The 20,796-nt window shown below is 38.8% G+C and overlaps 1 protein-coding gene across 2 annotated transcripts; it reads left to right on the top strand.

Moving 5' to 3' along the window:
• Positions 1 to 1,087: 1,087 nt before the first annotated feature.
• On the top strand, positions 1,088 to 18,398 carry SPACA1 (sperm acrosome associated 1). 2 transcript variants are annotated; one of them, XM_046676754.1, is made up of 7 exons: positions 1,088 to 1,504; positions 6,661 to 6,717; positions 10,069 to 10,170; positions 10,902 to 11,008; positions 11,638 to 11,773; positions 16,420 to 16,540; positions 17,122 to 18,398. In XM_046676754.1, the coding sequence occupies exons 1-7, from the start codon at positions 1,285 to 1,287 to the stop codon at positions 17,276 to 17,278; spliced, it is 900 nt and encodes a 299-aa protein (XP_046532710.1). In that variant the 5' UTR covers positions 1,088 to 1,284; the 3' UTR covers positions 17,279 to 18,398. The 2 variants fall into 2 exon arrangements, with proteins under 2 accessions (XP_046532710.1, XP_046532711.1); XM_046676755.1 differs by lacking the exon at positions 6,661 to 6,717.
• The last annotated feature ends 2,398 nt before the right edge of the window (positions 18,399 to 20,796 follow it).

Here is a 20,796-nt window from a genome sequence, read left to right as displayed (position 1 = left end):
GGCTTGTAGTATTAAATGATGTCTAAGCTTCTTTTTGACTCAAAAGGCCTCTGATTCTATTCTTAAAGAAGAAATCTTGAATTAATTTGAGCAGACTTCTTGAAATTAACACCATGAATGGAAGAAACTTACCGAATTTCATTTCTTCCTGTGACATACTTGAACATACTGATACTGAATACCTTCAAGAAGGCAGTGGGGAGCTATCCTCACCTCTAAGATTTTCTGCTGATTCAAGTGGGAATGCTAAGATATTCTTGCTTCCAGTCTGACTCAACCTTAGTAAAAGACATGACTCCTTTCTGGAAAGGGAACTGATTCTTGGGTTAAATCAACGTGTGGATTAGTGGAGCATTGTCAGAGCGTGACGACTTAGGACTCTATCCTTGGCCCGTTGCCCTTTTTAACATTTTTGTTGGTGACCTGAAGGAGACATTTTCAAAAGCAAACTTGGGAAAAATATCTAATACGTTAAGACAAAAGAATCAAGAGTCAAAAGAATCTCAATGAGGCTTTTAAAATGGGCCCAAAGCAAGAAGATAGAAATCAACAGGGTCAAAGACTAAATCCCATATTTGATTCCAAAAGCATCAGCTATCCAAATACAGCATGGAGAAGGACTAGCTTGACAACAGTTGCCTGCTCCCCTCTCCCTTCCTTTCTTCCCACCTCCTAACCCAGCTCCACCAAGCCCCACGTGGAGCTGAGGGCGCTGCACAAAATCTTAAAAGGTGAATACGTGCTTGAGCTCCATCAATAACTCTTCAGATCAAAGAAAGGAAGGGCGCCCGTATATCCTCTACAAATCAAGCCTCACCTGCAGATATGGCTCTGGTTTGGGCATCAAACTTAATAAGGCTATGATGAATCCTTCTGGATACATGCATATTCTAGATATTCTGCATGAGGAGTTTGAAACCAAGGCCATGACGGCGCTGGAGGGTCTAGGGAGTCCGCCTGCAGAGGAGGACGCGCTGGGAGGGCGAACGTCTTCAGAACACCGCCGGGGCGCCACGACGGCGGGGGTGGCGGCGGGGGCGGGGGCGGGGGCGGGGGCGGGGGGCCCGCGCTCCTGCAGATGCGGCCGGCAGGGGTCGGCGGCGGCGGCGCGCGTTCCAGGGCGCGGGAGCCGGGGCGGCGGCCGCGCGCCCGTGACGAGCCGTGACGCCTCAAAGGTTGCCACGGGGCGGCGCGGGGTTCGGAGGCGGGCGGCTCCTTCTTCCAGGCGCCTCGGGGCGGGCGAGCGCTGCGACTGCTCGGTGGGCGGCCGTCGGGCCGAGAACAATGAGGCCCGGCGGCGCGGGCTGCTCGGCGGGGCTGCTGCTGGCGGTCGGCTGGCTGCTGCTGGCTGGCCTGCAGGGCGTGTGCCGGGCCAACTTCACGGCCGTCCAGGATCCCGGCCTGGGCCGCGAGGGCGAGGGCGAGGGCGAGGGCGACGAGGAGGGCGACAGCGACGGCGACGAGGAGAGCGAGGACGACGCCGAGGCCGAGGCGGACGCGGACGGTGAGGGAGGCGCCTGCGGGGCCCCGGAGGCACTTGTTGAGGGCCGCGCCCCGCTCCCTGCCCGGACAGCGACAAGTGTCCCCGTTACCGTCTGTAGAGCTCCCTCGCCAACAGCCCCGACTTGATACATTTTTCACGCACCTCATGGCCTTGAAGAAAGATGTGCTTGTTCTCCAAGGCCACAGCCAGATCAACAAATAAGCTCAAACTATTCTATAGAAATTGCCACAGCGATGCTGCTAAGTATCGCTCTGGACAAGGAAAATAGGCTTTTTCTCTTTTTAAGGGGTAGGAGTTGTGGAGTAGCCCCACCAAGGGGAATTATTTTGACTTCTGCTTGCAGTTATGTTTTCCTCCCCCTTGTAGTTTGTTTGTTTCTTTAAGTTTCAAACTGCTTGAGGTCTTCCTCTTTTCCACATTTGCCCTTGGGTTGTAACTCAGTGGACTTCAGAATTCCTCTCACTGTGACACATCTAGACAGACCAATATGCTGACAGAACTGTCCAGAAGCCCCAGGTCAGGTTCAGGCAGCCCCATCCTTGAGCACGTCTGCCGTGTGGTCGTGAAAACACCAATCTAGGGATCCAGCTGCTGGCTTTGTTAGATGACAGGTGTTAACCAAGGGAGAAGGAGCCTGTGCTTGGCACATGAGTTTGCCTTATTCTGCTGGCTCATTAAGCGATAAAACTTGACAAGCTGTTGTACATGTTGTATTTATTGATTAATAACTCGTACGCTGGTAGGTAAAGGTCAGTTGCTGGTTTGCAGCCATCTAAAGGAGAATGGTTCCCTTCCCCCATAAATGACCCAGCTGAGATTGTTTTAATACCCTTCGCAGGCTCATGTCTCCTATACATATAGAGTAGTTGCTGTATTAGCCTTGCTTTTCTTTCCTGTGGACACATAGTGACCCTCAGCGACAGAAAGAAATTGACTGTCTGAGGTTGATGGTGGCTTGGAGGTTTGGACCGCCTTGATAACATTACATTGCAGAGAGCTCCTTGACTTTGAAAATGTGACACAGAAAGAGGACTAGGGAAGAAAAGAACATGTTCTAAAACATAATAGCTATCGCTTCACTCTAGTTTTAAAAGTAATTGAATTAACGATTTTAGCATTGAACTGGTCAAGGGAGAGTTCTAGCTATAAAATGCTAAATAGAGTTTAGGCTAAACCCAGGCAATGGAGTTATAATGCCTTAGATTCAAATCCAAAGGTAGACAAGTCAGTTCTTCTCTCAGGGTCTCAGTTTCCTCACCTGTGAAGTTCAGGGAGTCTGTGTACTTCCTGGAATTTTATATATACAGTTTCATGCATAGTTGCTTTTTCCTCGGGAGAGTGAAAATCCAGATCTTTAAACAATCTGAGGTGTCTTGACATCTGAAAATTTCCAGAATGTTTATTAAAATTTGGTAAAACTACCCTTAACCCTCAGAGGACCAGTAAAAACAGTCTTCATTTACTATCCAATGGACTCTTACTGTTTTTACTTTTAAGGCATTTTGCAAATAATTTACAAAAGTAAGGATAAAGGGATAGTGAAAACAACTTATTTGAAACTTTAATAAGAATTTAAACGTGAAACCCCCCCCCCCCCCATTTTTATTCTCTGTTTCCTAGTTTTGGAGATGTATATACCCTAAATGAGCAAAGTACTTTGAATGCAGCTAAATGCCCACCAGCTGTTATGCATGAATCTGGAACGCATCCATCTTGTAAATACTGATTCCAGATTTCAAGTACATCTCATAGATTCTAGCTTATCATTGCTCTGGTTCTTTTTGCACTTGAATTGTCAAAACACAATACTTTTGGAAACTGTGAAGGCACCTATTTTGTTGAAGAAAGGATTGCCATCTTCGTTGCTCCATAATTGCAAAATGTTTCTGTTATAGATTTATAAACAGCAATTAGAATGATTGGTCCAATGAATTTTATTCATTTCCACATCTTCTGTTTTCTTTCAAGCACCTTTGTATACACACCTGCCATCATGATTTGTCCATTTACAAACCTTATCAAGTAAATTTTGGTGTATAAACAGCTTAAAAAAGGAAAGAATACGGTCCATATTCTTTTAGTAAAATAGTATGGTCCAACTTATTTTCACAAAATATTTCAAGATCAAGTCCTTCCTCTTGAGAGACTGCTTAGATGAGAATATCATATACCTTGTCATCCTTAGAAATATAATGTTCATTCATTGATTCTTGAGTTAGAGAAAAATTCATCCAAGATATCATCTTTCACTCATTTTGCTTATGCAATCAATTTCACCATCATCATTAGCATCTGAAGCTCTCTGTGTTCATTTTCTGATTTCATCCAATAATTGTGTGACGTTTTTCTCTGTCAATTTTCTTCTCTTTGCCATTAGGGACCAAAAACTGAAAAATTCTAAAATCTCCACTGAGTTCAATGAAAGCTGAAAACAGACCACGAGAAAGGCGCCTCCAGACTTCCCTTATGTCTTTCTGAAAGATGATGCAATACTCTGGGCAATAAGCAATAAGAAAACAAAGGATGATGTCATAGCTATGATTTATGACACAGTAACATCATCTTTCTAGGCAATTCTAACCATTCTTCCATTTCATTATTTTAGACTTTTTAAAAAACATATTTCGGAGTAATGGGTGAGTAATAATGAAATACATCATTGTGGATGATGAAATAAAAGTTCCAAAGTTTAGGGAAAGTCAATAAGATACTATATTTATACTCACACCTTTTTTACTCTATACCTTTTATATACCCTTATGCCTTTTATAAATCTAAGGGTATGCCTATAACTATCTACCTATACCTATACCCTTAGATTTATAAAAGAGACCAACCTAATAAGTGCAAGATAGAAGGAGTTTTATTCTATAAAATGAGTTTTATCCTATATAAATGTAACCATATTTTCTCTTTTTCTTTGGAAGACCTCTTAGGAAAAATAAAAATCATGAAGTGTCAACCTTACAAATCAACTCTCCAAAAAGAAACTCAAAAATTAAAATTGAACTCTGATGGTATATACCAACAGTTAAAGTGTGCTGTCCAGAATTCAAGAGAACATTCCAGGATCTGGCCAGAACAAAAAACAGGATCATTATCTGCATCACTGTCGATGCCAGGCTTTTATCAGCACAGTCTGAGACCCAGTAGATTTTTGGGGAGGCCTCATCACACTCTTGACTGCTACTGAACTCTCCACTCATTTTCACCTGTTCTATCAAGTTAAAATGGCCTGTACAGTGTTTTGGGGACAGTAGACTTTTCAGCTCTCCATGCAGGACTTTTTATTTCTCTAAGGTTTCATTTTGTTAGATTTTCCCATTATTCTACCCGGTCATTTTTAGGTCCAGAATTATCTGCCAAAATCTTGCTATCCTTCCTAGTTTTGCAGAATCCGTGGATTCAGTCAGCATGATAGCAATATTTTAAAAGTCATTAATAAAAATGTTCAACAGGACAGAGTCCTGTGACATAGCGCTCCTGCCACGTTGACACCAACCGATTAATTAGCACCAGTGGATCTTACTGCTTGACAAGTTGCACAAAATCTTTACTGACATTCAGACCATATTTTTCCTTTTTTACTTATGGGTGTATAATGGGAAATTTTGACAAACACCACTCTGAAGTCCAGATACACATAATTTCCCTGACCCACCATTGTGGGATTTCCATCAAAAAGGAAAGTCACCGAATGACCTAATGGGTACTCAATACTCAAAGCCCAAAGGGGCTTCAGAGACCATCTGATTAAATGTCGTTCTTTTTTCTGAAGTTAGGAGAACTTAAGCAACATTCCTGAAGTAGCATGGGTAGTGAGTAGTAGAGCTGATTGATTGTTTTTTGAATGGTTTTGAAAAGAGGTTATATTTAAAAGTAGTCTGGTACTCATTCTCCTACTCGTGTGCCAGCAGATAATATCCAAGCAATTCAAGCAAAATGTCAGTTCAAAATTGATCAGCATGATAATCCAAATAATTTATTTAGCAAAGTCATTATTGATTTACTTAACATATATACATCATGTCATTATGTATTCAAGGCACTGTATTTGGTGCTTGTAAGTATAGAATAGAAGTATTTATGAAAATATTGTCTTACAGTAATCAAAATAGGAAAAATCTTAGAGTTATATAAAATTAATAAGCATAAAATGAGTAAGAATGAAGTTATGATAGCTTAAGCATGTTTAAAGCACTAAGCAAGTTTCAGAATGTTTTCACACATATTATCTCATTTAATTCTTACAATAATCAAATGAACTAAGTTTTCCTTTCCAGATTTTGTAGAAGGGTTAACTAGGCTTGACAGAGTTTAAGTAATTTGCTAAACTCAGAACAGCTAATTAGTGGGAAAAGAAGCAATTTGGACTCCAACTCTGATGCATTTTCCCATGTTATAGTGTTGCCTTAGGAGACAATGCCTTTTTAAAATTATCTTCTAACACCTCATTTAATAATTTTTTCTATTGAGATTTTAGTCCTAATCTGAGAATTGGTTGTATGCTACAGAAGAATTGGTTATATGCTACAGCTAGTGGAATTCATGCCAAACTTCAGAATGATTAGAAAAAGAGAAACATCGTGTTATGTGATTTAAAACCAATAATATTTAGCAGCTCAAGTACTTGTAGATTTCTGGATCATCCTGCTAAATAAAGTAAATTAGGAGTAATTTACTATCTTAACCTGAGAATGAGTAGAAACTATCTATAACATAAAATGAACACTTGGTATAAAGACTTCTTTTTGATGGTGATGATGCTCTCAAATGTTTTAGATAGTAGGGAATAGAAGAAATTGGGCCATACAATTGGTAGACTTTTTTGTGTTTTTCTGATCTTCTATAGAACTTTAACTCACCATGTATTAAACTGATGAAAAAAATTATTTTGAAGTTACTACAAAGTTTAAATATAAACCTTCTTTGCAAGTTATTTCCTAATTTCATTCATTACTTTAAAGGTTTAGGCTTCTTTCGATTTAAATAATAACAGCTGTTAGGAAGGGCATTGCTTTTCTGATTTAATAAAACTTAAAAAATGTCAGCTTTCCGTATGATAAGTGCTTATGTCCTCCATCCCTGACTAAGAGTTTTTCACTTAGAAAAGTTTGCATATGATTAAATAATGTATCTTTGCACTTTCTGTTTAGTTTCAAATAAGACAATAGTCAAAGAAGTAGAATTTGGCATGTGCACCGTTACATGTGGTAAGTAGCATATAGCAGATAAATAAGTATTGTAAGTCTGGGGGAGGGAAGATAAAAACAGTGTGGCAATTTTCATTTGTAATTTGTGTACTCTCATTCATTGCTCATTGATTTCTATTTCTAATAACTATAATTTATACACAAAACTCAAACTGCCTGCTTTAAAAGGTAGGATATTTTCAGTTCATAACCTCTAAGTCTTATTTTAAGCCAGCTCCCTGTATTTTTTTTGGCACATAAACTGCCTTCACCAAAGCAAAACTTTATCTCACAGATGTTCAGAAGATGAAAGATCTTCCGATGCCTCTCACAGATGTCTTCCCACATACTGTGTTGGCAAATCCATGAAGAAATTTGCTCCTTTATAATAGTCTATTCTGAATTCTGCATTTCTCCAATGTATATGTTATGTCTTGGAGAAAAGAAGTATTGGCTTTGTGGGAAGATAATATTCAAAGACTGTGACTTATTTAGAACATTCCATGAATAGAAATTGGACATAAAATGCCTTACGTGGGGGTGGGCTCAGGGCCACACATGCTATAATAGACCACTCTTTCTCAAACTTGTGTTCATCCCAGGTGCCTGAAGGCTTCTTAAAACACGGATTTCTGGGCCTACCCCAGAGTTTCTAACTCACTAGGCCTTGGGAGGGGCCTAAGAATTCGTATTTCTAAACAAGTTCACAAATGAAGCTGATGCTGCCGGCTAGGAGACCATCTATGAGAACCATTCTGAGAACCACTATAGACTAACATGCTGAGGAGACAATAGATAATTCACAATGAAATTAAATTTATCCTAAATTGAATCTGCCTTGGAAAACAACAGTGATGGGAGAGAAAGACAAAAACCAGAGAGTCAGAAGACAGAAAATCCACGCAGATCTAGATGAGAACAATTTTTTTTTTTTGATCAAAAATTGCACCTGAATCGTTTTTATTTAAGACAGTGTTTTTTCATTGTGGTAAAATATACCTAACATAAATTTTACTATTTTAACCATGTTTAAATTTAAATTGTACAAATGTACAATTCAGTGACTTTTAGCCTGCTCACATCAACCATCACCACTGTCCATCGCCAGAAGTTTCCCATTATCCCAGGCTGAAACCTCCGTACTCATTAAACACTAACGCCCCACCCCCATGACTCCAGCTCCTGGCAACCGTTATTCTCCTTTCTGTCCCTTGAGATACTTTTAAACCAGTTTTTTACCTTAACTGAGTGAGTCAGAGTCAGAAAATGAGAGGAATCCATGTAAAAACCTGTGTTTATTCATTTGCGATTTATATCTTTCTTCTGCTTACTTGAGAAATTTTCATGGGTAGAGGTTATTTTTATGACAATGCTAGTAATTGATATTGTCTAGCTCTATTATTTAAAGATGTGTTTCAGAAATTATATATTTGTTCATTCAACAAATGATTTTTTGAGAATTTTTTTTTTTTTTGGAATTTTTGCTTACTATGTACCAGGCATTGTTATAGGTGCTGGGAACACAGCAGTAAACAAGGCAGAGGAAACTCTCTGCCTTCAAGGAGTATACATTTTAGTAGAGGCAAAGAGAGAAATAATATGTAAAACATGTAATGTCAGATGGTGATAAGTTCCAAGGAGAAAAAGAAATCAGAAAAGGCAATATTTCACATCTAAAATATTTTCTAAATAGTTTAAAATCTTTTCCATTTATAACTATTTAGAGAAAAAAAAATGCTTTGGTGAAAATTCTATTGAACTCCCAAACAATATTTTTGCAGTCAAAAAGTTTTCTTTTCCTGGAACACATTGTGTTACTTGGACTTACAGAAAATCTCACACCTACACACATCATTGCAGTGAACTATATTTGGCTAAATAAATAAATACATAAAACACCTGCTTGGAAAATATTTGTGCATTTCAGAATAAGGCTGTGCTTCTAAAGAGGGACCTTTTGTAAATACAAGTGGAGCCATCCTGCAGCCATTCCTAGGCATCTCTTTTAAGCAAAAGAGACATTTCATCTTCTAACCTTCCATCTCCTTATCTCATGTGGAGTCCTCTCCCTTACTTCTCAAAGTTTGGTCCACAGACCAGCTGCATCAGCATCGCCTGGGAGCTTGTTAGAAATTCAAGTCTCAGGACCCAGTCCAGATCTACCGAGTCAGAATTTGCATGTTAGTAAAATCTCCAGGCGATTTGCATGGACTCTGAAGTTTGAGAAGCCACGTTGCAAGCCATCTCTAGACTTCAGCTTTCCCTTGCCCTTGAGAATGGGTTTTCTGATTAACATCTTGTAGGGGTTGAAAGAGGGAATCTAGTAGACAAGGAAATCAAGATGGCCTATTCCTGAGCCCACGACCACACAGTCTTATCACAGGTCATTTATCACATGTTCAGCGTGTCACTGATCCAGCGTTTTATCATCTCCCTCAATTCTGCTGATGAAAGGCAAACTCAGTCGAGATCTGAGATCGGTTAGTAAAGACTTGATTTCTTGTTGTAAAAGAGTGTGGCATATGGACAAAGAGAACAGATTAGTGGTTACCAGAGGGGAAGGGGGTTGGGGGGCAGGCATAAGGGGTAAAGGGGCACATATGTATGGTGACTGACAATAATGTACAATCCAAATTTCACAATGTTATAAACTATTATGACCTCAATATTTTTTTTAAAAAATGTGGCAATTCTAAAGAGTATCTTGTTGGAAATGGAAATTTGGTCATTAATAGTTTGTCCTGCTATATTTAATACAGAGACTTTACCAATCTAAATGTTAAAAAGCATCATTATGTTAAAATGTGATTTTCAAATTTCCTCCAGAAGCTCCAAATCCCCCCTCCTAAAAGTTCATGGTCAAAAAACTTGGGGAGATCCTGTGTACTACTGTATTTCGTCACATCTTAGACTTTACTGCCTGTAAGACGCACATGTTATGCACTTATAAAAAGGAAAACTATTGTCAATTTGTGACATACTGTCAATTCTAAGGTGTTCTGATTTCAAAGATGTTAAAATGTAGAATTTTTACATGTTAGATCAATGAAAATTTACACGCAATAGCATCAGAATTTACCAGCATATTAAAAGTTGCCCCCAAATTCTATAGTCAGCGGTCCCTTTAATTTTATTTAATGTATCATTTTCAAATGTGTACAGTCATGGAATCCTTTTTCTTATGGTAACAACCAGAGGAACTAGTGTTTCATGTAACTCACTTTGGGAAATGCTTTTTTATGAACTAATTCAAAGTGAGGGGTCTAAAAATGTCTGAAATTAGGCGAAAAGTCTCAAAAAAGACCTAAGTGGAAAAGTAAAGAAACTCTGGAATTAGTTTTTCTTAACATTTGTCAATTTCTTTTACCAAAGGTATTGGTATGAGAGAAGTTATATTAACAAATGGGTGCCCTGGAGGAGAGTCCAAGTGCATCGTGCGAGTGGAAGAGTGCCGGGGGGCAGTGGACTGTGGCTGTGAGTAGGCGCTGTATTGGAGGGAGGCTGAGCCGGGAGGCATCTACTCTGGGAAATAGCCTTAAGCTCAGGATGCCATGAGAGGTGGGAGATGATCAGTTGATATACTGAAAGGAAATTTTAATAAAACTTAAAATGCCACTTCTCTAGACGGTTATAGCTCTCAGTAACTTTCTGCTTTTGCTTCACGTTTCAGTGATGTTTAAAATTTAGCATATATTTTCTGTAATACACTGGAACCTTATTGTACTAGGGTCCGTGGTCGAGGCTGTCCTGCAGTGAAATAATTTTGACTCTTTGGTCATGACATTTTATCAGTCGATTGGTAAACCCTAAATTGGGAACTTTGAGAGCTGTTCTATAGCAAATCACACTACTCTGAGATTTCATTATCTCTGATGGGGGTCCCTAACCAGTAAATTGGAAGCCATTAATAGATCGCAAAGTTTAATCTAATAGATCACTGAGTTGGTCGCCCTCTTCCCCACAGTATATTCTGCAGAAGGGCAGACAGCTATGGTGGCTCCTACCTGCTTCTTTTGGTGACTTTATCTTTGTAACCATCACTCCTCTCTGCTCGCTACACTCACACTCTCATTAATACGTTTGATAACTTCCAGCATATAGTTGATTTTAAAATTAGAAGTAGCTTTTAAAAGTAGTATTGTGCATAAAGCAAGTTACAGTGTCCAGTGGTATGTATATATATATTTAATTTTTCTTTTTTTTAGGGGGTAAACCAATTTCAGAAAGCCTTGAAAGTGTTAGTCTGGGATGTGTTCATATATCTCCTGCAAATCGTTTCAAATATGTTTGGAAACTTCTAAGGCCAAACCAAGTGAGTAACGAATGTATGTAATTTGGTGCTTTCTAGTGAATGATAAAATTTGTTTCCCAGTGCTTGATAACTATCAGAAAACTTTCTCTTTAAAAGCCCTTTGGAAAAATGAAGTTAAAATCATACACCTTTATTATTATTGGGATTTAAAATTTTTCGTTATTTAATGAGGCTGACTTTATATACGTCTTAGGGTCAACTATTATCAGAACTTAAAAACATCCATTTTGTATAAAGTATTCTATTTTGGAAGCAGTTTTTATTTGTATACATATATAGGAATTGTATAATGATAACTGTAGCTAACATTAATGGAGGGCATATTAAATGCCAGAAAGACACTGAGTGCTTGAGTTTCTTTTAACCCACATGACAATGCTATGAGGTAATCCCATTTTACAGATAAGTAACTGAGATTCAGAGAGTAACTTGTCCTGGGTCACACATACAGGAGGTGGTAGGGTTGGCACTCCGTGTCTGGATGGTATGACTCTAAAGTTCGTGCGCATAATTAATTACTGATCTGGTATAAGAGACAGTGACTCCTCTTTTGTCACAGGAAATAAATTGTTCCCTGATCTTAAGTTTACATGAAGAATGTTGATATGTTTTTTTTTCTTTTCAAATAGCAAGCCATTGTACTTCCAAATGATTCAGCAATCCTGGAAGTACACAGGGAAACTCGCCCCTTGGCCTTCCAGTGTGACACCTTGGATAATAATGAAATAGTAGCATCTATTAAATTCACAATCTATACAACAACTGGTAAGTGTCCAGCAATGTTTTGGTTTGCTTCTCTCTCAAACTTTAAAGAGCCTCAGACTCACTTGGAGGCCTTGTTGAACCAGAGATTGCTAGCCCCACCCCCAGAGCTTCTGATTCAGATAGATCTTGAGTGCGGATGGCACAAGAATTTGCATTTCTAACAAGTTCCCAGGTGCTGCTGGTCCAGAGACCACATTTTGAGAAGCGCTGGTTTGGATCATTTGCCCTTATCTATAAGGTAGTGCTTAATTTCTTTTTCGTAAAGTCAAGTCAGATGTGGCTCACTGTGGGAAACTGGTATATTCCTGAGGCATGGGCACAGAACAGTACTCTAACTTGAATTATATTCTTCCTTTTACTTCTATCACAAAAGTGAAATGAATATATGGAGTTCTCATGGATGCTTACAAAAATTTTGGTACAGAAAATAAATAAAATGAAGAAACATTATGTCAAAACATGTCTCTTTAAAAATTATTCCTTTGAAGAAAATATTTTTTGATGAAACAATAATGCAGTCTGATATGTGTCACAAAACGCAAATTTTGTCCTGAACATAATTTACATGTTAGAAACCGTGCTTGCTTCTCTTGCAAAATGGATCCATATGCATGTTCTTTCCATTTAAATGATGATGTCTTCTATATCCAAATAATTATTTCCTTTGGTTCCGTTGCTCTTAACCATTTTTGTTGTTGTTGTCATCTTTGTTGTTGGAGGTGTGGCAGGTCTGGTCACAAGTTCCTTAGAGAATTCAGTGATCAGCAGACTTTTCCCAGAAAAATGCCCACATATACAAGCATGCCAAAAGGTACCTGTAATTTTAAGGGAGTTCATGGATTTCCTGAAGTTATTTTTCAATCCTAAGTAAAGAACTCATGCTGTAGTCTAGAGATACCATCCAACATAAAACCCTTTATTGAAATGGAAACAAGCTAAGTGTTTTAGGGGTGATTTTTAAAATAAGCTATAATTTTCTTTGGTGTGTTTGTGTAGTGTCTTTAAAGACATCTCTCTGGTGAATGCTAATAATCTTACTCCTATGTTGAGATGTCAAGTGTTACTAAAAGGATAATTCAATGAAGTGCTATAAAAGGCAAAAAAGAACCAAACATCACCAAACTAAAAAATATCTCAATGAGTCCTAGTTCAGGATATTAAAGATTTGGGGGCCATTCTCCGTTCTTGTCCGCACATCCTGGTCCTTGTTAGGACTACTCCGTGGTTAGCGCTTCCCGTGATTAGAAGGTGATATGCATTTGATAATGCGTAAGCTAAAGGCTAGAACACAGACCCCAAAATGTCAGCCCTTAAATGAGACAAAGTGACTTCTCTCTCTCGTAGCCGTCCAGGCCTGGTGGGGTAGCTCTGCCGCCTCGGAACACGTGCTGGTTAAATCACAAAATGTTTTCAGAACACTGGTATCTATTAGTTTCTTTTTAAAATGACAGTTGGGTACACCAATACGACAGACCCTTTTGACTCTTTAGACATTAAACAAATGTTTTGGCTCTAAATGTCCACACAATATGGTGCTGGCTTGAAATGAATGCATTGTTGAAATATTTTTAGGGTAAATATGGTTTAGTTAATGAAAATTCCCCACCCATTCCCTTATACATCAGATTTTTCACCTCCACAATAGTTGTCTTTATAATAATTAGGCATTGTTTTTTAGGCATTGTTTAGGCATGTAAGTTAGGCATTGTTAATTAGGCACTAATTAGGCGTTGTTTTGGAATGAATTGGGTCTCCCTAAAAAGATACTTTCGAGTCTTAACTCCCAGAACCTCAGCATGTGACTGTATTTGGAAATAGGGTCCTTGCAGATGTAATGAGTTTGGTTAAGATGAGGGCCTGTAATCCAATGAGTGGTATCCTTATAAGAAGAGGGAAATTTGGACAGAGACAGAGAGAGAGAGAGAGAGAGAGAGAAGAAGAACACCCTGTGAAGACACAAAGACACAGGGCCAAGACACCCATGTGAAAATGGAGACAGAGGTTAGAGTTACGCTGCCACAAGCCGAGGAACATCTGGGCCACCAGAAGCTGCAGGAGGAAAGGAAGGATTCTCCCCCTAGCCTTGGAGAGAGCACGGCTTTTCCAACACCTTGTGTCCAGAACTTTAGCCCCCAGAACTGTGAGATAATAAATTTCCATTGTTTTCAAGTCACCCAATTTGTGGTGCTGTGTTATGGTAGCCAGAGGAAACTCATACAAACTTAAGCTTAGTTTTTCTAAAAAGTGAGAGCATTGAAAATCAGCCTGTTTTTCATTAGAAAATTTCAACGAGAAATACAGCCTATTTTTTTTTTTAGTTAGATATAAAAGTATTCTAAGTGACCCTTGCAAGAAAACTACTGTTGAAATCTTCATACCCCTCATTCTTCACCCTCTTGGCTGGTATCACAGAGTAGTAGATAAATGGAAAGGAATTTTGCATGTCTTCTTCTCAGGTTTTAATCCTAAAAAGAGTCTTTTATTTGAGCTTAAAAAATCCCACTTCTTGGGGCTGGCCCCGTGGCCGAGTGGTTAAGTCTGTGCGCTCCGCTGCAGGCGGCCCAGTGTTTCGTTGGTTCGAGTCCTGGGCGCAGACATGGCACTGCTCATCAGGCCACGCTGAGGCAGCGTCCCACATGCCACAATCAGAAGGACCCACAACGAAGAATATACAACTATGTACCAGGGGGCTTTGGGGAGAAAAAGGAAAAAATAAAATCTTTAAAAAAAAAAAAAATCCCACTTCTTCTATAAATCTAATTTTGAAAATAAAAAGATTTTTAAAATCCAACAATACTGGAATATAAATATGATGTGATTTTTCTGTTATATTTGGAATATTTAGTGAGGTCACTAAATTGGGTTTATAGCTCTAGAATTACTGAGGAAAATGGAAAATTATACTCCATGGTGTTTAAAGAGTAGGAAGAAAATCCAGACAAATAAGCAATTGAGATTGCCCACGCAGAAGATGACTTCTGATAGAGTGATACTTACCAAAATTAAAATATTAAAATACATAAAACATAGCCTGCACAAATCATTAAACCTCCTCGAATGTTGGTTTACTCCTCTGTGTAATTCAATAGTCGCATCAGATAATCTCTCTGGTCCTTCCATACATGAATCTTTTATGATTCTATGATTTAGGGACCAGGAAGAGCCACAAGAAAACTATATAATTCACAAAGTAAGTAATACTTGATGTAAATTGGCTTTTCACCAATTTATAATGTAGCAATGTTGTAACACATATGGTAGACTGGCTTTGTCTCTTTATTAGCCTTATTTGCAAGAAGAGCAGAAAGTTATGGGAGAGAATGCCTGATTTAAAAATGGTGTGTGGATAATTTGTATGAAAAAGAATGAGCTTAAACTCCTACCTTACAAAATATAAGAAAATTAAAGGCGTATTGCAGTTCTAAATGTAAAAGCTAAAACCGTAAAGCTTTAAAAAGGAAACGTAGGAGAATATCTGCATGATTCAGTAGTAGGCAAGAGTCTCTTAGACACGACTCAAAAAACAATCACCATAAAAGAAAAAATTGATAAATTAGGCTTCATCAGAATTCAAAACTTCAGTTCATTAAAAGAAATCATTAGAAAAATGAATAGGCATGCCAAAGGCTTGGAGAAAAAACTCACAGAACACGTACAACCAGTACACTCACTTTGGGAAAAGATCTTGCAGTTTCTTGGGAAACTAAGCATACTTCTACCCTATGACCTGGCAGTTCCGCTCTTAGTATTTGTCCAAGAGAAATGAAAATGTGTGTTCACAAAATGACTTGTACAAGAATGTTCATATCAATTTATTTATAATAACCCCAAACTGGAATAGGCTAGGTGTCCATCAGTAGGATAATGAATAAACAAATTGAGGAATACTACTCAGTAATAAAAAAGAAAAAAACTATTGTTACATGCAAAAGTATGGATGAATCTCTAAAACGTTCTGCTGAGTGAAAAAGCCTTACACAGAAGAATACACAATGTATGTTTCCATTCCTATGAAGTTCTAGAACAGGCAGAACTAATCAATGGTAGAAAAGAGAATCAGGGCAGTGGTTGCCTCTGGAGGATGGGGCAGGGATGAACCGGGAGGGGCTCGGGGGAACTTTCTGGGGGCAGGAAGATTCTGTCTTGAAAGGAGTTTGGATTACATATGTGTGTTTGCATTTGCTAAAACTAAACAAATTTACATTTAAGATCTTTGTGCAATTCATTCTCTGTACATTTTACTCAGAAGGAAAAGTATAAACAAATACTGAACTCTAGTTAATGATATGCCTGTTGAAGAATATTGCAGGAAGTGTGCAGACATCAGCAAATTATGTTGAAATGCATCAAAATATAAGATAGACCAATGGATTAAGAGAAGGATGGATAGATGGTTAGTAAAATGTTGATGGTGGTACCTAGGTGGTGGGGATACAGGATGTTCATTGTCAGATTCTTTCAACTTTTCTGCATGTTTGAAAAGGACATTTCAAACCTGCAGAGCAAGTTCATTAATAGCTTTTTTCCCACTAGTTCTTTCTGTATTTTTCTAGAGTTGTTTTTCAGATATACAGTTTCCATTTAGATATTCATTTCCTTTGTTTTCTCCAGTAGTTATAATCATCAGGTATGTGTTTTTTCTCTAGAAATGCAGATGAAAAGATCGCTCCGACCAGACACCGATGCAGTCCTAGTTTTTGTGCTGACCATAGGAGTTATTATGTGTATATTCGTGATCTTTGTCCTGATCTTCATAATTATAAACTGGTAGGTGAAGGACTGAAACTGAGTCATCACCCTTGATTGACATCCTCCTCGTCTGCCCCTTCCTTGTCCCATGAATCCAAAGCCCTGTCCACGCTGCGTCTCACACGTGTCTTGACACTGTCCACCTCCCTTCGTTGCTCCTGTGACCACCCTGGTTCAACCTCCTAATCTCATGACTTGCTCCCCCAGCCCGTGAGAGAGCTTTGAAATGCAATTTTTACAATTTTACATAGTTACATATGTAGTAACATGGTAGTAACATATATAGTTACATGGTAATTACATCTCTAAAAAAAGAAGTTTGTTGAATATTTGTGTTGTCCAGGTGTAGTTCCCACAACTCTACAACTTGGTCATTGTGACCTACGAATTCCTTTATATGAGAATATTTCTAATACCTACATGAGTGTTACACCCTGGCACTCTGAGGGCCCATCTACTGTCACAATGCAGCTGATGCACCACAAACCAAAAATAAATCATGACTAAGGAGGCACTTCTATAGATAGAAAATTAAATATAAATCTATTTGGTTTTAGTTTTAATTTCATAACAAAATTTGGTTTTGTTTTCTCTTCCAGGGCAGCAGTCAAGTCTTTCTGGGGGCCAAAAGCCTCAACAACTGAGGTACAGTCTGAGCTGAGTTCAGTGAGATACAAAGATTCAACTTCTCTTGACCAATCACCAGCAGAAATACCTGCACATGAAGAAGATGTTTTAAGTGAATGGAACGAATGATGTATGGATGACATATAACAAACCAAAGGAGATTAGAGTGTATTAGATTCGTTATTATAAAAATAAAATATATAGTGAAATGCTTTAATAATATTGCCAGTAATTTACACAGTCTGAAGGTAATGCAGTATCAGAGGGGGCTGCTTTCATCAGCGCACCTTTGTGGTGGAGTTATCAAAAATTATTTTTAACTTGTTCTCAACATTTATCATTTCATTATCACTTCAGGTAACATTTATCTAGAGGAACACACACACAAAATCTTCTAAACACATTTTTGATCACTTTGATCACTTCTAGGGGGATTTGCCTGTTTTGTCCCAAAGAAGAAAGATGTAATATAGAAGATGCCTTGCATGTCAGACTTCCTCCCCCTGGGAACACTGGATTGTGCTTGCTAAAGCAAATCCTACTGTAGAATCTTACAGGCATGTGATAACAATGATAACAACCAATACTTAGTCAGTGACTACTGTGTGCCAAGAATTGCTCAAGCGTTTTGCATCTAGTAGGTAATTTAATTATGATTGCATATAGGAAATATGTAAGGAAGAACTGGAGAGGAACTTGGAGGTGGCTGAGTAAATGACATGAATTTAATATGCCCTCTATTTCTCACAGAAACAGTGAATTAAGGACTTTTGAATGACCACTGATGAGTACCTTCATTGTGCTCAGTACACAGGTGATAGCATCTCAAAACCGCAGTACTTATTTCTGAACATCATCCCTGCCTTTTTGTGCAATGTCACTATGTGACACGGTTATGGCCAATTATCAAACGAGATACCAAGGCATTAGATAATTTGATTTGGGAGACTTCATCAGAAATTAATTTTCAGAGGTTATGATAGTAGTACAAAATATACTTTTTTGTTTAGAAGGATTCTCTTCCAACTTTATTGCTATTACTATGGGATTTACCTCATGATAGCATTAACTCTGCACGTCTGTGAAGACAATGTTGTAAATGGCATTTACAGTATACCTCTCTGTGGTAGACTAGAAATAGGCCATGTTGTGGAATTATCCATGCTTTCTGTTATATGGCATTTGTGTTTGAGAGAAGCAATGAAGAATTGGCTGGAAAATGATTTTGTTATCTGTTTTGGGAATTCCACTGGAGACTTTAAGTGAAAAGAAATTGTTTTCATAAAATCTTCCAAAAGAATTGCTTTTGTGTCACTCTTTCTCCCCCCAGATAAATGTGAAAAAAAATCAACCTTCCATTTCTTATTCCTAATTAAGTATGTATGGTCATGTCACTTTAGCATAGGTGCTTAACACTCTTGAATAGTAATTATTATCAATCCTTACTTTTAAAGACATGAATAGCAGTGGTTTCCAACTGTACTTCAGTCACCATGGGCATTCAGTCAGGTGAACAGGTTTAGTTGTCAGTGCTGTTGACTGAATATTTCTGGCTGTCTTCTTTCTAGGCACGTGATAGGATAGTACCTCCTTAGCCCCTTGTGGTTGGGTGGGGCCATGTGACTAGTTCTGGCCAATGAGTTATGAGCCAAAATTCCAAGTGTCACTTTCAGTCTAGAACATTTCACTGTGAAAATATCTGGAGCTCACCTCTCTGCTAGAGCAGCCAGAAATGCTTAGATGGTGACTGCTCTGACACCTTAGATCCCAGAATGAGGAGCACATGGCACAGGATCTCCAGTCAACAGAAGATATGTGACATGAGAGAGAAATAAACCATGTTATTTTAAGCCACTAAGAGTTAGAGCTTGTTTGACACAGCAGCCTTACTAAGACTATCTTGATTGACACATAAACGTTTTCTGAAAAATAAGTTTTCATGGTCAAATGAGTTGAAGACTTCTTTAGTGTAGGACTTCCCGTCAGGGTGCTATGCACACTGTGACTCTCTAAGAAGGGGCTTTGATGCAATATTTCCCAAATTTGTTGGTGGTCTGTGGAACAAAAATGAAAGCATGCATGAATGTTAATACTATGCCGACTCAGAAATACACTTTGGGGCAGGACTGTCTGATAGTGAGCTAATCTTTCATAATGTGTAACATACAGCAAATCAGCAGTGCACATTGACAATAGTAACATTTTCCCTCTTAGTCTCTGGGTGTTACTTAGACCTTCCACTGGTCCAGACCCACTTTGATGACCTTTCTTGAAATCATCCTACTCCCAAGACCAGGGGCTCCTCTCTTAAGTACTATGACTACACTGCATTAGGTTAATAAGCAACAAATCTTATGTTGAAGTAGATTATAATATGCTCCAGGTCTCCGTGAAATCGCACCAGGTCTCACAAAGACGCTCTGTCATTTGCCTCTTGGTCATCGTCTGTGTGTTGGGGGATCTCTCCCTGCCATGGTCTATGAAGTCTGCATTGCACACCACTAAAGATTAATGGGGCCAGTCACTTTCCTCTCTGGGAAGACCAGGTCAGAGGCATCTTCTAACTCCCACCTACTCCTAGATTCCAGGCATCCCTTATTTTCCTGGTCACCAAAATATCCACATGGAAATTTTTGAAGTTTGCATCTAAATCTTTTATGTATCAAAAAGAGGCCTTCTTTTTGGACCCCAAGGCATTGGTCATCGCATTTGCAGCAGCAGGATTTTTGAAGTGTTCAGATAACACCCTGTTCACCAAGAGAATCCTTCTTTCTTTCTTTCATTCAACTAACATTCATTGAGCTATTCCTATGGGCCAGGTGCTATACTAGGCACTAGGAATATGGTGTGTACAAAAAAAGTTCAGATGCCTCTTCTCCAGGAGTTTGTCGTTTACCCAAGATACAGACGTCATCATTAACCACAACCATGATAAATGTATTGAAGGAAATCCAGAAGTTTCTGTGAAGCTGTAGTAGGGGAAATGACATTTAAAGGAGACTTAAAGCCTGAGTAGAAGTTACCCTGGTTAACGGGAAGGAGGGCCAGGGCAAAGGGAGGAGCAGGTGTGAAGGCTCTGGTCAGGAAGGAGCATGACTCACCTGAGAGAAAGCTAGCTGAGCTGAAGTGTAGAGAAAGAGGAAAAGAGTGGGTGATGAGGCTGGGGACGTATGCAGGAGCAGGTGATAGGTGTGTGTGTCTAAATACACATATAAAACAATAGAGCTAAATGACCCAGGAATAGAGATCAAAGGAGTCGTTGTTGAAATTGGCACTTCTGATTTTTCGCTACACCCTGTTTGCCCAAGCCTTCCTAGAGTTCATTTATTATTGGCCTTTTGACAAACAATGACTGTTGATCCTTACCTAGATAAGGTAGTCTATACTTTAATCCGGGTTCCTTTGAGTCCTACTGAAATGCAAGATCTCACTAATTAGACCTTAATTCTCTTCCATAATAGTTCCTATTCATTCTCATATTATGCAGCTAAGAGATAGATACAGGAGACTGAGTTCCCAACAATGACCAGGCTTGGTGGGCACACCTCTGGGCTGGAGGCAAGTGATAAGGTGGTTGATAGACGTAAAGGGCTGCAGTTTTCTACAACCTTGGACATGACGTGGAATGAAGCTGATAACATTACTCA

Source organism: Equus quagga, chromosome 11 (assembly GCF_021613505.1).
Source record: "Equus quagga isolate Etosha38 chromosome 11, UCLA_HA_Equagga_1.0, whole genome shotgun sequence".
Lineage (NCBI taxonomy): Eukaryota > Metazoa > Chordata > Mammalia > Perissodactyla > Equidae > Equus > Equus quagga.
This window is presented reverse-complemented; position numbering and strand designations above follow the sequence as displayed.

Excerpts from the sequence above, each read along its gene's own strand:
- SPACA1 (XM_046676754.1), top strand. The coding sequence starts at position 1,285 with ATGAGGCCCGGCGGCGCGGGCTGCTCGGCGGGGCTGCTGCTGGCGGTC. Across the intron at positions 6,718-10,068 it reads CATGTGCACCGTTACATGTG|GTATTGGTATGAGAGAAGTT; the intron begins GTAAGTAGCATA and ends CTTTTACCAAAG. Across the intron at positions 16,541-17,121 it reads ATCTTCATAATTATAAACTG|GGCAGCAGTCAAGTCTTTCT; the intron begins GTAGGTGAAGGA and ends TTTCTCTTCCAG.